We start from the raw sequence: 18,268 nt of genomic DNA, 5'->3' as shown, positions 1-18,268 counted from the left end.
AGCACATGCAATTTGCTAGCAGACCTTCAATGCAGTAATCTATATTGTCTTTTGTAATCATATTCTATTCATAATGCACTGCAAAGTTTCTATTACCAGTGGCACATCTTGGATTTTTTTTAAAATGGGAAGCTCTGAAATTGCTATTTATAATTTATTTAGCTACCAACAGAAACTGCATGACTAGTTGAAATAAACAAAATTTACTGCAGGGCAAAAGTTGTGGCTAGTAAGTATTAATTGCTATAGTTCTATCAAATTAGAGTATACGTATCTTACCATGATCAATTTTAATGCAGTGAAGTGAACAGTAAAGTATTGCTAAGCAGTGTTGGGGCAATTACTTTTTAAAAGTAACTAGTTACATATTATACATTGCAACTGAACTATTTACATATTACCCAAAACTATAATAATGTTACATATTATATTACTTTGTGTCCACAGCCTTAAGTTGTCACGTGTGAAACTACCACCTTATCACGTGACATGATTGCGTTGTTGGACAATGTGTAAATCATAATTAAGAAGCTGGTGAATATACGTAAGTAGTCTGGCGCGGCCGCCCCTTCACATAAAGAGGAAGGGTCTGGTCACTCTAGCATTACAAATTTGTAGCCTGTTACCGAAAACAGGTAACACCAATCAGATCGTGTTGTTGGTAATTACTGAATTTTTGTGACGTTTGTTTATAAGTTAGCTACATCCTATGGAATTACATAATGAGTGAAAGAGATTATCGCGAAGTTTCATGAAGATGAGATAATGATTAAGGCTGCTGGTAGTCGTCTATACGGTGTAACTGAGATCTGCTTACTTTGTATGGTCGTCAGACGTGTTATTCTTGTTGCCATTGTTGTGATGTCATTGTTTAATTAGCTACATTCCACCCGCTACAAATTTGTAGTGCTAGAGTGACCAGACCCTTCCTCTTTAATGCGAAGGGGCGGCCGCGCCAGACTAAAACGTAAGCTTCATTCAGTAGGCTTCATTACTTCGTGGTGGCGAGGCGTTACTCAATGGATTCATAGAATATCTGTGGTGGATCACTAACGAGATTAGTAACTTCGCGAGCTTCGTAACTTCGTTACTTGTAGTAGCCCTTCGAGTCAGAATAATATGTAAACAGGCTGTAGGACTAGGTGTCCCACAGACCCAAAGGGTTCCATGGAACCCCCCTTTTGAAAGAGCTTCTCTTACTCGAGATACTCTAATAGAGCAGTCAAGATCGAGATACTCTAATAGAGCAGTCACAGTATTCTTAAGAGGAGCAGTGTAGCAAGCTACACGTGGAGTTATTAATAAGGAAATGTAGTTGGTGAGGGTATCTATGGTGAGGTGATGACCTTTTTTTTTTGATTTTCGGCTTACAGCTAGGCTGAAGTTGCAATTTCAGAGTGGAACCCCCTTTTAAAAAGTCTGGATCCGCCCCTGCAGACCTTCAGCACTTGTGCTGTGAAGTCTTAATAATAATAGTAGTGCACACCGAGGTGCACACCGCACAAATTTTCTAGGGACGTAATTTTCGCGGGATCCGCGAAACTTTCATCCGCGAAAATTAATTACGTAAGGTAAATGCGGGTATTTCCGGACAGCGCACAATTCCGGACACTTCGTGTATAGCACCCAAGAATGAATCAACTAGAACACACTTTTCGATTTTTATAATCCCTATAAGAATAGCTATTCACAGCAGAAATTTCAAGGCAATCCGTTGTTTCGTTCCTCGGCTAGCTTGATAAAGGTACCAAAGTGTCCGGAATTGTACGCTGTCCGGAAATACCCGCATTTACCTTACCTTGAAAATTTGTACGCATATTTTCGCGCAGTTTGTGAACGGCTTGCGCGTCAGAAAATAATTCCGAACCCTACTCGTTTTTTTTTTTGGAGGGCATGGCGTACAAGACTGCATTTGAAAAGAACATACCAAAGTTGGTGAACGCCTTGCCGATGAACTCACTGATACCTTACTTATATCCTTATGGTCTGATGCGTGATACTCAACTTTCTCAAGGTGTAAATGCCGCCGCAACAGACACAGAAAAGACACAAAAGTTTATTAACTGGATGCAGCCCGGAGTAACAATGGGTGTGACAGACCAGTTTGATAAATTCATAAAAGCGATGGATGACTATGTGAAGGCCACCCAAGACGCCACCGTGATGTTTCTTTTGCAGTCAATAAGACAAGATTTGTCTGCACACTCCCCGCCAGACCCCACCCCACAGCCTACTCCTCAACCAGGTTTGTGTTGTATATTGATCTAATGTAAGAAAGAAGAAGTACTAAGGCCAAAGAAGCTTTAATAACAGTCAATCAATTCAAATCGTAATACTTTACGTCACACTATAAAGCATTACTTTTTGGCAGGTTATATAGAGCCGGTACCGGTTACACTGTTTTGCCGGCTATTTTGCCGGCAGTGGAGGGTATAATACTTAGAATGTTACGTGCATTAAAAAAAAACTTGTACAAAAAACCTAAGAAAGCAAAAAAAAAAAGTTGTCTAAGCGAGGGTTCGAACCCGGGCATCCGTACTCATAAGCAATGTTTGTAACGATTATACCACCGGTGCTGCAGCTAGTCATATTATTTAGTTTCTACGTTATAAACATCCGACTGAAGTGACTTCTATATATAACAAGAGTGAAGAAGAAACCAAAGCTGAACCCTAGCCTACCCCTAACGCTAAGGAACTACTTTTCGCATCCCCTAAAGTTGAATGCTCGGGGCAACCTACTAGTGCCGGCACAATAGCCGTTAGTGTTTGCAAACCGGTACCGGCTAAATATACACTTCGTTGCTTTTTTTTGGTTCTGTACGTGTGTAATATTTTTGTTACTGCTTTGTGTGTGTGTGCGTGTGTGTGCAATGTATAATGTTTTCTACATGTTCTCTGTGTAACTAGCTAATTATGTATGCTGTAGTAACTTATATGTATACATATGTTTGCAGTATTTTGGGGAAGTACCCTCGTGCAGGCCTAGGTTGCATGTATGTTGAGCAAAGTGGCAACTGATACCACTTGGAATTTGGAATCCCAGGTGGATTCCACAAACTTAGGCAAATGAAATCTGCAAAATTGATAATGCATCTTGTTGCATAAACATATTTTACGGTAATTGAAATATTACATACTGGATAGAATCTGGAATTTTTGTTTTGCATATCAGGCTTTGTAAGTGATTTTCGGTGCATGAATTTTTCAGCAATTCAACTTACCAACAAATTTTATAAGGATGCAAACAACATTAAATGAACAATTCAAACTGAACATACTGTACAGTGACAGTTTGCTGTGTTCATAAACGGAATGGCCACATAACGATTTTATCACATAACTGTCATGCAATGTTCCAATACATGCACAATCAACTGTATTAGTTTCTTGTCACCTGCAAGCTGTCTGAACAACAATTATTGTGTGATGCAGATCAATTTGTGGCAATTAAGGTGCATTTGTTTTAGGTAGTAGTCTAGAAACTGTGTAAGATACAGTTTAATTCAGTGGCTCAAATGCAGCACAATCGATGCTGCATATGACCATCTACCTTTGTACTACTGCTTCCCGTCAATCCATGTTACCGATTTGTGGCTGTTGCCGTCTCAAGTGACTACTATTTTTGTTACCATGGCAATGGATGCCATAAGGTTTTTTTGCTAGTGGACACAGTAAATGCACAAAAACAATCAAAGAATTTGCTATTTGGCATGGCCCTACACTTGCTTGTTTGCATAACCTTAACAGTGTAAACGTAATTCCAAGCTGTCAACTTGTTTTTGTACTTTGCATCTCCACAAGAAGTCAAAACTAGTCTATTGTAGACTATAGATTCCTACCCAATAGTAGAGTTTTAAAATAGTTTTTGCCTCGTGTGTAAACGCAAAATCTCTCCAAGTACAATACTGAACGTCTCTATAACGGATAGTTTGGAACCCATCCTGTAATATAGGGGTTTCCCTTGTTCAGAATATGGAGTCAAACCTGTTTACATCTTTGTTCTTACTGTGGACATATTGTCTCCTGTGTCCTTAAGTTTGGAGAAGTTCCACTGTAAACTGATCTGTCATTTTATTATTATGGTCAAGCGAAACCTAAAGAATGTCACCAAATATCATGATCTAATCTTTTGGCTTATTAAAATAACAGGAAAACAATTTTAAAGTTATGTATACACAAGGAACCAGTAATGCAATTAAACAGAAGCTGCACTATCATATTACATGTGGTGCTTTCATGGCTCTCATTTGTACATGTAGCTCATAAGCAAGGCTGCAAATTGTCATAAAGGAAAAGTGAAGTAATTGTTTCTACCACAAACTTTCATGTACTCTACTATAAAAGCTATGTCCTGAAATGTACAAAAGCATCCTTTACCCCCAAGTTATGGCTTAATATGCACCCCACTTTAAGTGACCCAAAACTGTTGTTGAGACAAGTTCTACAGAATTAAATGAATTTTCTAAGAACTCATGCCTTCAGCCAAGCACAACTTAATGCTACAGGCTTGCTTCACTGTTAGGCCACTTCAACTAAATTACTTGTTTCTCGGACACGACCAACCCATAAAATTCGTAAATGAAATGTTTTTGTTCGTTTTTAAGATCACATGTTCGATCGCATGAGTTTACGGCATCAATGATATTGTTGGCCATCCATATCTGCTATGCATGGGGCGAGCTTGGTTAATACAAGAAAAGTTGTAAAAGCAGACTTTGGATGGACGTTTGATCATTTAGGTGTACTAACCATAACTAATAATTTGTCATCGAACTCAATCAAACGCCATAGTTACACGTGTAGCCATAACTTCAGTTTAAAAAAAATTATTACCACCTATTATTATTTTAATTATACCTACCTACCGACCCACTTTTCAACTAGTTTCAGTCCGAGAAACAAAAGATTTAGTTGAAGTGGCCTTAGCATAAATAGGTCTCTGAGATGTGCTTTTTCGCCTACCACTGCAGCTAAAACGCATGATGAACTTACCTTTTTCTTCTGTTGTGTCCCATTTCTTTCTCCACTAACATGTAAGTGTTGATTCGTATGTGGCATGTCACTGGCTTCCTGTACCTGTGCATTTTTAATCACATTCTGATCTGTTTCGTTATCATTACTCTATAGGCAAACAACTTCAAAATTTGTAGTGTACTTACCAAGAATTAATGTCCCTTCAAACTGATTTATGTTTCAGGAAAAGAAGCTTCATATATGTAAGGTGCATTTTTTTATCATGCTTGTAGAACAAGGAACAGACAAACAAATGAAAGCACAGACAGGCAAAAGGGTGCAGCAATCTTTAGAAATGGTAGCATGTAAGAAATTGAATGACTATAATAGTGCCTGTAACTATCATAAATGATGAAAACTTGGCGAAAGTTAAGTTTGGCGAGTCAGCATACGAAGCAGGTTGGCGGACTAAAGTTTTGGCGAATTTACCATGCAGCTAATAATTATGGAACTCTGAATAGCTGATGGTGAATTTCTTCAATTTGCCAAATTCGCTAAACTTTAGTCCCTTCAAACTTTCATTTGTTATGGTATAGCATTCCAGCACATCATCACAGCCAATTCTTGATTGCCACCTTTGATTGTAATACATGTATTGCATTTTGTTTGTTCAAACCAATCAAATGATACGTACACTTCAACAATATGATTGTCATTGTTGTATGTCAGCTCTTAAGAATGATTGTACATGTTTTAATCAGGCACATGCCCACAACCGACTGGGTACACATCTGGTTTCCTGAAATTTTTGGTTATGGGAAAATATTATAGTGAAAAGAAGGCTTCATTCTATAAATCGAAGCTATTAACAGAACACCATGAAAGTTTGCTTCTTCTTAGCTGTTTTCGTCATGTTAAGCATATCAGGATGAGATTTTATTAGTCCATTTACACTAGTATCTCCAGCTCGGTATGGTACGGTACGCTACGTTTTAAGTGCGCGTTTACATTGGTAAGGAAATAACCGTGCTGGGAAAGTTTATACATAAGCACGTGATGGCTAAAGTATCGTCCTACGAGATGCTCTCGCCGTTTTCAAGCTCATTTCAAGCTGTTGCTGTTGTACAAGTTACCAGCAATCCGTTTGAGGGACAATATCAGCGGCTACCGCTCGATGGACAGCTCATTTCAAGTCGAACGTGGTAACTGGACTTTGTTTTACGTTTGGCCATGGTAGAAGCCATCGTATTGACGTACAACAGCCAAGGATATAGCAAGGTTTGTTTCTATTTGTCTACCGTGCCGTGTCGTACCGAGCCAGCACGGTTGAAGTAGCAGGGCCAGGCGAGCCCGGAACGTAACGGTTTGGCTCGAAACGATATCCGTTTACACTGGCAAAGTTAAGCGTACCGTGCCATGCTGTACTGTACTGTACCGTGCCCAACTGCTAGTGTAAATGCACTATATATGTACCATACAGATATTAAGTGTAAAATGGCCTCATATGCCAGCAGGAACAATCAATTATTTGACTTGAACAGTGGACATAGCATATCACAAAAACTTTTCTTACTGATCAGCACCCATAAGTACTGTACAGTTTGCTTTGAAACACAAATAAAGATAGCATTAAACAGCCGAGAAGTTTTGTGTAGATTAAATGAATTTGTGTGTTTACATTTTTGTTTACTGTGAACTTCATCAATTAATTGAGTAGTAATTAGTAAAATGACTTGCTAAATCAACCGGCTAGACAACTGGTTTTTAGAAAGTAGTGTAAAATGTGAAATTATTTACTTTACTGTTTGATATTCATATTTAGAAAAAATTGACCCAGTTGCTGCAAAGAAGAAACTATATTCACAGTACAATTCCTTTGTTGCTCTACGAATTGATCCAATGTTGAGCGCACTCTTTACTAATGAAGTTGTCACTTTCCAGGAGAAACAGAGTATTGAACATGCTCAGAAACAGAACATGGAAGGAATGAAGTGGTTCCTTGACAATGTCATAATAGCCAGCCTAGAGCAGGGGATGAGTGAAAAGTTCAAGGGATTCATTGAGGTGATGGAGAACCATGATGATCCGATGTTACATAAAATGGCTGAAAAACTTAGTAAGTGAAGCAACGGTGTGTTGTTTTGTCTATCACATCTTGCATCAATATAATACAGTGTACAGCAGACTCCTGGTAATATGAACCTATAACTAGGGAAAAAATAGAAGTTTTCAGATAAGTAAATTGCTTGGAACCACATACAGTACATTTATATACAAATATTGTAATAACACATGATAATGAGTCATACACCTACACTCAATAATTTATGCATTGACAATTTCAGAAGGCTTCAAGCTGGTGGTTGTGAGTACAGTAGTTGAGTGATGTAAGGCTAATAATCTGTCTGTACGTGCGTGTTCACATTTAATGTCTCACCTCAAATAGTCACTGCTTTTGAATGGCTTACACTATTTCTTCAAATAGTAGCAAAGAGCAAAGTTACTTGAAGGTCTCACCTTTCATCTGCTATTCCTTTTTAGTGCACAGTACTTCACATTGAAATATGCTATAGTGTTATTACAACAATAGTCTTTATTGGTATATTGTATAGTCGCTGCATGCATGCACTTAAGAACTGCTTATGCTATAAATCTGTGCTTGAAAAGTGGCCGCCTATAACTATTAGTCGCATTGATGTTTCACCTTAGAGAGTGTCTGTGACATATAATATGTAGCACTTAGCAGAATAGTTGAATATTAAGTGTGACATACACTTTTCTACACTGTAGCTACGCAGGCATGGCATGCAAAACACACATTACACCACACATACATACATACATACAAACATGCCTATAATCATGTACATAGAACTGTAGCTAATAGCAGAAACTGCAATGATGACTTTTGCATCTTTTTACTAATTCATTATTGTATCATTGTATTAGGATGATCAAATCCTTGAAGTGGACCCAGAGATGACTAGTATCACTGCTGTGTTTGACATACAGTCTATATTATATGTTTAGCTAGCTAGCTAGCTACCAGTTTTTTTTTGTTATTTTGTACATAGTTTATTTTATATGTTTTGGAACTTACTAAAAAGGTATAACAAGTGATGTGTGCATCAGTGCTTATTCGAATCTGTTTAGCTACTGGTAATACGAGTGGTTGTATGAGCCATAGCTACTCTGGAAGCGAGTCTAGCTGGGACGGTCTGGAAGCTTCAGTGCTGCCAATTAAATAACGGTTCGAGTTGCAGTTCCTTAAACTCGACTTCCACACTTAATATAGAACTGCGTACAGGTACACTAGGTAACTCCTCGGTCAACACGCACGCACGCAACTGCACTAATTTATTAGAATAACTAACTTAGTACAAAATATTAGGAGGACTGTTCTGTTGTGGAGCGTTTTAAGCTGGTATGAATACAACAGGTATGTAAATTTAGATAAGTAGTCCACTATCTTGTCAGTCTTTTGTAGTTGCTCTGTAATGCACTTGTCAATTTCATGCCCCACCCCCGGGGAGGCGTGGGGGAATACAGGGGATCTGACAAATCATGGTGTCAAATTCCCCACTACTGGGGCAAAATCGACTGTCAAATCCCCACTATGTCCCCACCCCCATAGTAGGGGATTTGACAGCACCTCAAGGATGACTAAGCGCATATTTCATGCATGCGACTAGTAATAAACCTGCCCTGTAGCTAGTAAAATTATAACAAGTGCAATTTTATTGTTTAGAAATGCAACTACCAAAAATTGGTCAGTGAATTGGACAACTGTCAATTGCCCCAGGGGTAGGGACAAGAAGCAATGTCAAATCCCCACCTGGGGTGTGGGGACGGTGGGGGGGTGGAACATGAAATTGACAAGTGCATAAGCCAATACAATGTGTGTAGTGTACTTCTGGGCCAACCCAGTTCTCTGTATGTGGCCTTCAGAATAATTGGATTGGTTGTTGCTGGCTAGCTACCATTATTGTTAAAGTTAAAAGGACACCTCCTTTATAGAGGCAAGCAAGATCCCCAAGTGTCCGTTATTTAGAGGTTCCACTGTATTGGGCTTCTAGGATGATCAACCAGCTGTTCTTTTGTTAGTTATGAAGCAATAAAAAGGATTGTATGGATACATTATTAACTCAGTAAATCACATGCACACACCAACAAATTAGAATACAACAACAGTTCTGATAGATCTATCTACTGGACATGATGGTCTGACTCTGTCCAGTCTCACTAAAATGCGGTGTTCGTTAGGCTTGTCCACTGAGACACAGTCATACACCTCTGTTTTCAGCATGGACCATGGTAGGCTATACGTAGCATGTGGGCAGTGATTTACAAACACATTAGGGAATCCAGATAATTCATATACCTACTACATTGTTTCCTTTGTCCCTGCTATTATTGACCTTTATACCCCCTAATTTTAATATTTAATCAATGTAGTTAGATAGAGAAGAGGTATGAGCCAGCCATGCTGAGTGTGAGCCTGGTAGTTTGCAATGTGGCATAGACCAGACATCTAGGACTTCCTATAGCTACTTAGCTATCACTTGGGTGTATACTCAATGATTTCAATTGAGCCATCAGGCTTTAATCAAGCGTTCCATCAGTGTATGTTTGCTATGCTGCGTGTTATTCTGTAACTTAGGGGCGGATCTAGGATTTCCAAGGGGAGGTGCTAAGCTAGGGGCATCTATAGTGGGGGCTAAGAAGAGTGTCAACTGGTTGATACAACTATATAATAGTACAGTGTGCAAAGCAGCACGTGGAGCATGCTATTAAAGTGAAATCATTATTAGCTATATATGTGACCGAATTTTGGAAAATCAACCATATGGGCGCATTTGACGCGTAAAATATTTTATGACCAAACAACAAGCTTTATAGTGCAAATCTACTTGTTAATAATTGTAAGCCATTCTCAATACCTTAAAATTGTAGAAAATTCTAGAAACTGTGCTCTGCTCATAATAGTAACCCACTATAAACATGAAAATTCTAATTATTTCATGCACACCCATATGGGTGATTTTCCAAAATTTGGTCACATATGTTTCTAGCAGTGTGGTAAGAGCACAGCATCAATGCTGCAGTACGGTTTGAGTTCAAAGTTGAAGTTCAATGGATCTAAAGGTTATTAGAGTAGTTGACTGTTCTATTAGAGTATTTCGACGTGTAGCAGTTTTTAATAGGGGTGAAACGAATATTAAATTTTAGGTATTCGAATATTCTTCAAATTAACGAACGAATTAACCAATTATTCTTTAAGAATTTTCTGTATAATTAGGTGTATGAAAGGGACAAAATCACTTTGATTACTACTAAAACTTTAAATGTTAAAAAAGAAAAGTCCTTTACATGTATTATTAAGATGAAAATTATATTTTAAAATGACAGTTTTCAGTTGTCAAAATGTTTTCAAGGTTAAATGTGTACATTATCCGATTAACGAATATTTAACGAATATTTAATGAATAACGAATATTTCTTAACGAATACGAATATTTCTTAACGAACGAATAACGAATATTCGTACTAGTTGTTTCAGCCTTAGTTTTTAAGCAGTTTCCCCTTAAAATATAAATTTGACCCCTTCCTAGAAGAGATTAGCTCTTCTCTTCTGACTCTGGCCATCTTTTTATTGTCCATGTAATGTATGCTTTAGATGTAATGCACTTGTACTGTAGCTTCTACTATCTTTCTAGCTAGCACATAGGGGGATGCTTCAGCCCCCATCCATCCCCCTAAATCTACCCTTGTAACTTATATCCCTGAGCTACAAAGTACAAATAAGTGGTATGTAGCTAGTAACTAGCTAGCTAACCAGCTGTTGGACTGAACCCCCGACCCTTTGGAAAGCCCTTTGACTTCCTGCTAGCTAGGAACTCAGTGATAATAATTCATATATGGCATACATATTATGTGAATATACTATTGTAAACTCTATAACTCTTGGACCTGGTGCCAATATATTTTCGAGCAATTTGTGAATGGCTCGCGCATCAGAAATTGATTCCGGAACGCTTGTTGGTTTTGGAGGTCAATCTAGTATGGCACAGAGTATGGCATGTAAGACTGCGTTTGAAAAGAACTTAACAAAATTGGTGAACAGCCTGCCAAAGAACCGATTAATACCATACTTACAGTATGATTCCAGACAATTCCTAACTCTGGACACTTCAAATGTTTGACGTCATATCTCCAAAACTATCTGCAGCATTTACTTGAAATTTTAGGGGATTGATGCTTCATGTATGAAGATGCTATGGTCCTTGAAAGTTCTGTTAGTTTTCCCAAATGAGGTGATTATTTATTGCTATGTACGACAAAATTATCAAAAATTCTTTGATATCATTGCTTATTCCCACCAGGAAACAATCCAAAGTAGACTACCTTCAGAGATTTAAAAGTACATAGTTAGCTACCAAGTTACTATGAGACAATTTGAAGTTAGCTTCAGTGCTTGACCACTACCAGCCAGTCTCTGTGAACAATCTGCTGAATTAACAGCATCTTCAATGTTGTTTGTTAGGAAGATGTTGGATGATGCAGCCTGTAATTTGAAACAATTCTCTTAGCTCAAATCATGCAAAGAGTGGGTGAACTCAGCCAACCATACTTAATAACTGTATTTTTATATACTGTTGTAGCTAAATTTTATTTTTATAACCACACCATGCCCACACAGGTCCCTTATGTTGTGGTCCTGTTTAGTTGCATACGTACAAAGATTTACCTGCCATTTTTTTTACTTTCTTTTTGTGCATCATTTATCAATGATGGTTTCATCTCTTATGCTGGGAAACAAGTGATTTCATTTGAAATGTTTTATTCCCCTTCTATTGAGTACACTGACTGTAGGGAATTTCACTTGAACTATTTAATCCTCTCTTAAATTGTAAGGTTGTACTGCAAAGGAACAAATACATAGCTAGTTTATTTGAAATACTTATAGCTACCCTAGCTGTTTTCTAAAAATAAAAAAAATAAAATGTAGCAATATGCTAGCTATGTGGGGGAGAATAAATTCACTTACTTAAAATATTTGTTCCCCTGCTTCCCTGTGGCTGAGCCTCAACCCTAGCTGTGGCGAACACTTGCCTGAAGTATATAATTAAACACTTTATTATAGACCTATGGTATTACACATGTCACTTTTCTGTAGCAGGTAAGGGCAAGGATAATATAAACAAGGGGGGGATTCCGTAAATTTAGGCAAATGAAAGTAATAATGTCTTGCTGATGTTGGGTAATTGAAATCAGTTTTAAAAACCCAAAATGTTGTTCATTTAAATTCATACTAAATGGAATTTGGTTCAGAGTTCCTATGGATACATATACTTGAAATTGACAAGGAGAAAACACCCTGACCGTCTGGTGGACTCCTGTAAGCGTTCAAGCGTTAATCAGTTTGAGGCTGCCCAGATCCAGTCATGGATATTTTTCTCCTTTCTCCACCTTTTCAAACATAACAACTTTAAACTGGCTGTAGGCCTATAGACCTTCAGCACTTGTGCTGAAAAGCCTTAATAATTTTTTTATTTGGAATTTTGTTTTAAAAGTGATGAGATTCAGAATCATAGAAGTGATTTTTGGTTGATATCAGCCCTCTCATTTTCCAAGTAGCATTATGCATTGCATGAATTTCTTCCGTAATTCAATTTAACAGCGAATTGTATAAGCATGCAAACGGCATTAAATAAACAAGTTCAAACTCCCAAAGACAAGGATATTATACATACCATACTATGGCATTTGCTGTGTTCATAAACTCATTCACCATATATTGATTTTGTCACACAACTATCATGCAATGTTCCGATACATGCACAATCCACTGTATTGGTTTCTCGTCCCCACCTGCAAGCTGCCTGAACAACAGTTATTGTGTGGTGCAGACCAATTGGTGGCAAATACAGCTGTAAGTTGCACGTGTTTTTTAAATTAGTGGGTATTTAAAACCGTCAAAGTAGTGTGTAGGTACAGTTTAATTCATCAACTCCTTAATACAGCATAATCAACTGTACAAGGCCATTTACCTTGTACCACTGCCTCCCATCAATCCAGGTGACCGGATACAGCGTAGATGGCCTTGTACAGTTCATTAAGGAGTTAATGAATTAAATTGTACCTACACACTAGCTTCTGCTATGGTAACAAAAAATAGTACTCACTTGTAAGTGAGTACTATTTTTTGTTACCAAAGCAGATGCTATAAGGTTTTTTGGATAGTGGGCACAATAAATGTACGAAAACAATGCCTTTTGGCAAAGCCCGGCACTTGATTGTTTGCATTTCCCATAGTAACCTTAACAGTGTACACTTCTCAAGCAGTCAACTTAATTTTACACTTCACATCTCCGACAAAAAGCTCTTCTCAAAACTAGTCTATTATAGACTGATAGTATTACTACCCAGTAGTAGAGTTAAATGGTTTTTGTCTCATTTCAACTGGTTTGCAGAAATCTCTCCAAGTATAGGAACCATAACGGACACTTTGGGACCCATCCTGTAATATATGAATGGGTCCCAAAGTGTCCCACTTTGGGAGCCACCCATCTCTGTTCTTATTATAGAGGTATTTTCTCTTGTGTCCTTGAAAGGTTTATACTGTTCTGTTATTGAATTCTTACAGTCAAGATTGTCAAGTGAAACCTAAAGAATGTTATATATGATCTAATCTTTTGGCTTATTAAAATAACAGGAAAACAATTTTAAAATTGTGTGTATAGACCAGGAACCAGTAACAGAAGCCACACTATCATACATGTGTGGTATAGCCATTGTGTTTTTATGGCTCTTGGTTGTATGTTGTTTGAAAACGATACTGTTTCTACATGTAGCTCATAAGCAGTGCTGTAGTGTTTTTCTGCTAGCCATATCTTGGTAGTAAAAACATATTTTTGTACATTTCAGGACATAGCTTTTATAGTAGAGTACATGAAAGTTTGTGGTAGAAACAATGACTTGACAGTGTGTACTTAAAGTGACCAAAAACTGTTTAGACAAGTTTCTACAGAATCCAATGAATTTTCTAATGAATTTTCTGTAGGCTTGTTTTCTTTACTGTTAGCCTAATTACAGTAGGTCTCTGAGATGTGTTTTTTTTTGCGTACAGCTGTAGCAACACAACACATAAAATTAATGATGAACCTATTCCATTAGGTCTCACCACTAACCTGTAAGTGTTGATTCATGGTTAGCATGTCACTGGCTTCCTGTACTTGTGCATTTTTGATCTGTTCTCCTTGTACTATCATTATGCTGTAGACAAACAACTTCCTTGTACTTTCCAAGAATTCGTGTTCCTTCAAACTGATTTATGTTTCAGAAAAAAAAAATGCTTCATATTTGTAAGGTGCAAATTTTATCATGCTTGCAGATCAAGGAACAGACACAGACAAACAAAAGAAAGCACATTAGACAGGCACGATCTTCCTGAATATACAAAAACAATAAACTAACCATAGAAAAGGGTGCATCTTTAAAAAACGAATGGTTGTAATAGTGTTCATAATAACACGTCATCACAGCCAATCCTTGATTGCCACCTTTGATTGTAATACGTGCATTGCATTTGACCAATCAAATGGTAGATCCACTTACATGCACTTCAACCATGTAATTGTTATACAATTCTAATTGTGTATTTTAGCATGTCGGCTCTTAAGAATAATTGTACATGTTTTAACCAGGCACATGCCCATGTGAGCAAACACCTGGTTTCCTGAAATTGGTTTGGGAAAATATGACTGTACACACTCATATGAGCGAAAAGAATTAAAAGGCTTCATTCTACAGCTTCTTCTTAGTTGTGTTATCATGTTAATTTGAAGGCATATCAGAAAACGTTATATGGGACTCATAAAGATGTTAAGTGTAAATTGGCCTCATACGTATGCTAGCAGGAATAATTTTAATTATTTGATGTGAATGTGAATAGTGGATGTAGCTTATCAGGAAATGCTTCTGACTGGTGAAGAGTCACAACTGCAATTTGCTTTAGAACACAAATAAAGATAGAGTAAACAGATGGGTTTTGTGTATATTAAATAAATTTGTGTTTAACATTGATGTTTAGCAATTGGTAAACAAAATAATTGGTTTTTAAAAGAAGTAGCACAGTGTCAGCTTGTTTTACTGTACCATTTCATTATTCATATTTAGAAATTGACCCAGTTGCTGCAAAGAAGAAACTATTTTCACAATATGATCACTTTGTCGCTCTACGGATTGATCCAATGTTGAGCGCACTCTTTACTAATGAAGTTATCACTTTCAAGGAGAAACAGAGTATTGAACATGCTCAGAAACAGAGCATGGAAGGAATGAAGTGGTTCCTTGACAATGTCATAATAGCCAGCCTAGAGCAGGGGATGAGTGAAAAGTTCAAGGGATTTATTGAGGTGATGGAGAACCATGATGATCCATTGTTAAATAAAATGGCTGGAAGACTTAGTAAGTGAAGCAACGGTGTGTTGTTTTGTCTATCACTGCACAGCCTCTATAGAATTAATAATTTGAACCCCAATGAGCTAGGGCAATGATAAAAGTGTTCAGACATATAAGTGAATTGGCAGAATAAACCCATACATACATAGCTCCTAAAATACTCTAAATATTAGTTAGACGTCAAGAACCCTTGATGTCTATTTTATTTAGACTGCAACTTGTTATTGTACTTTGAGTTAACAGCTGCTTGTAAAGCACAGTTAGGGTGGCTGTATTATTAGGGTAAGTGACTGCTCTATTAAAGTGTCTTGATCTTTTAATTTGATTTAGTGATGTTTCATGGGTACTTTTATGAATTTCTCTCACTGTAATGCAAGTAAAATTCATGAGTTTTAATCATACTAGAAAATTTTCCAACTATTTATTCTTTCAATTACCTCTTATTCCGCCAGCATAATGGATCCCCACACACACACACATGCCCAATACGTAGTTGTATACGTAGAACTGCAATATAACAGAAACTGCAGTAATGACTTTTTGCATGTTGTACAAATATGAAATATACTATTTTGAAATTGCAATTTTGTGTTGTTGTATTAGGATGATCAAATCCTTGAGGAGGATGACTAGTACAACTGTTGTGTTTAGAAGTACACACACATACAGTCTCTATTGTATGTTTACCTTTTGTTTTGTTATTTTTGTACACAATTTTATTTTATATGTTTTGGAACTTATTTTAAAAGATATCAAAAGTGATGTCCTTTGTGTAAATCTGTTTGCTGGGTATGGCAGCAAGCCATACTCATTACAAACTGCAGAAATTTTGCATCACGGACCTTCTATAGTCTTTAGGTCTGAGTCAAACGTATTCAAAATATTGCCCAAAACGCTTTCAGGAATTTCCCAATTTTTTCACCTATTATACTCTTCAGTGTTCCCACTATGCTTGCATTATGCCCCTAGGTTAGCAACATTTGTTACAATTATCTTGGAACATTTTAATAAGTGAATTATCAGAGTATTTCAATATAAAGTGACTGTTCTATTAGAGAGTATTGATCAAAGGAGCCATGTACAAACTAGTGCTCTATTCACTGACTGTTCCATTAGGGAGTGTCAATCTATTTTCAAGGAAATAAACTCCACAGTTGAAATATGCACATTATGCTGGCATATTGCATTCTGACACAGGCTTAAAACAGTCTTCATTATTCTCACCAGCACCTGTCATCCTTTAAAGAGACTATATTATTAGAGTAAGCAATGTTTACCTGATTCTGGAATCCTGAAGTCTAAATTTCTTACTGTTCCAAGTAGTGTGTAAAATCTACAAGGGTTGTCCTAGAAACACCCCTGCAGTGCTATTCTTTATACTGCACATGTTGGTACACATTGTCATACAGTCACTTGGTATAAATTGTAGTTGTTTTACTACTGAAATCTGTCCTACTATACTTTGCTATACAGCACATGTACTAATACTAATAATAATAATTATTATTGAGACTGAGTTAGTGAAACAGTGCGTGTGTTGTGTGTGTGTGTTAGTTATTACACACAATACCTATATGCTACAACTGGCTTACTTCAATATACATGAACACTATAGGATTATGCATACACTGTGCAAGCGTGCGAAGAAAAGACTTATTCTTCAGATTCTGGCAAAGTTATACATAAACAAATTAAGTAAGTGTCATTAAAATCCAGTTGCTATAGCTAGAAAACATGATGTACACTTGGTTAGTTTCACTACCCTTTTTGCTATTTAACTACACTATACTATAGTGTTGTGGGGAGAGACAACAAAATTATTCTTACTGATGGTGGAGATGTAATTGAGTGTTTCTGTAGATTGATGGTGATCATTGACATGTTATAAAAGTAGTCGTCATGTTAGAATGATGTATAACCATCTGATAAACACAGTACCTCTAGTTTCAAATTCTGCATTGCAAATGACTCAGTAAACATAAGCCATTTTTAATCATAGAAAATGGCTTATGGTTGCAAGATATAGCTTCAAATCCCTAGTGGACAACACGTTCACCGTAGTTATAATATTATTTTCTAGTGCGCAAGTTATATCATTCTTTTCCAAAGAGAATAATTTAAGCATTATTATAATATTGCACACATGCAGTAGCGCTATAGGTTTTGTTTTATCACTCACCATTCCTCTATTGTAAGGTCACCATTCCACTAAGGACCTGCAAGAAGGGTTAAACCTTGTTAACACAGTGAGTCTGAAGTGGGTGTAAAATCGAGTATTGACTACAAAGTTTACATTTCAGGTAGTGATTACTTGATGCAGTATTATAGTGTACAGAAACACTTCGAAACATTTGCCCTACATTGATCTTTTTGCCCTACACAAATTACGTTATGCAAAAATGATATTATTGTGCCACGCATATGCCTCCCTGTTAAACCCATCTATAGAGCCTTGCATTATAGGCAGTATGCCATACTTCTGCTTGTAAAAGTAAATGTCACAGAAAAACATCAATATACTCCACCTGCTGGCTACTGCGTTCAAATAATCTATTAGAGCAGCAGTAAAAGGCATGACTGTTCTATTAGAGTATAGGCTACTTTGAAAAGCAGCCGGATTAGCTGGCAACCAAATGGATGCAACCATATCACAAAACGTTACCTAACATGTAACTATTACTACAAGCAATGCAAGGTGTTCAAAACAAAAGACTGATTCTTGTTTGACTTGGAATGTGTACAATGAGTGAGACTTTTAACTCTGGACTTGTTACGAAGTGAACAACACTAGACTGAAACCGTTAACATTGATGGCTTACTCCTGTCCAGCCGAGGTGTCCAGCTTACAC

At 37.1% G+C, this 18,268-nt stretch overlaps 2 protein-coding genes across 2 annotated transcripts; both read left to right on the top strand.

Annotated features, from left to right (window-relative positions):
- Positions 1 to 1,830: 1,830 nt before the first annotated feature.
- LOC136256002 (uncharacterized) lies at positions 1,831 to 8,073 on the top strand. Its single transcript, XM_066048910.1, has 3 exons — positions 1,831 to 2,245; positions 6,778 to 7,071; positions 7,905 to 8,073. The coding sequence occupies exons 1-3, from the start codon at positions 1,894 to 1,896 to the stop codon at positions 7,907 to 7,909; spliced, it is 651 nt and encodes a 216-aa protein (XP_065904982.1). The 5' UTR covers positions 1,831 to 1,893; the 3' UTR covers positions 7,910 to 8,073.
- A 214-nt stretch (positions 8,074 to 8,287) lies between these two features.
- Positions 8,288 to 16,181, top strand: LOC136256003 (uncharacterized). Its single transcript, XM_066048911.1, has 3 exons — positions 8,288 to 8,394; positions 15,135 to 15,425; positions 16,023 to 16,181. The coding sequence occupies exons 1-3, from the start codon at positions 8,382 to 8,384 to the stop codon at positions 16,025 to 16,027; spliced, it is 309 nt and encodes a 102-aa protein (XP_065904983.1). The 5' UTR covers positions 8,288 to 8,381; the 3' UTR covers positions 16,028 to 16,181.
- The last annotated feature ends 2,087 nt before the right edge of the window (positions 16,182 to 18,268 follow it).

This window comes from Dysidea avara, chromosome 5, assembly GCF_963678975.1.
Source record: "Dysidea avara chromosome 5, odDysAvar1.4, whole genome shotgun sequence".
NCBI classification, from domain to species: domain Eukaryota; kingdom Metazoa; phylum Porifera; class Demospongiae; order Dictyoceratida; family Dysideidae; genus Dysidea; species Dysidea avara.
This window is presented reverse-complemented; position numbering and strand designations above follow the sequence as displayed.

Excerpts from the sequence above, each read along its gene's own strand:
- LOC136256002 (XM_066048910.1), top strand. The coding sequence starts at position 1,894 with ATGGCGTACAAGACTGCATTTGAAAAGAACATACCAAAGTTGGTGAAC. Across the intron at positions 2,246-6,777 it reads ACAGCCTACTCCTCAACCAG|AAAAAATTGACCCAGTTGCT; the intron begins GTTTGTGTTGTA and ends ATTCATATTTAG.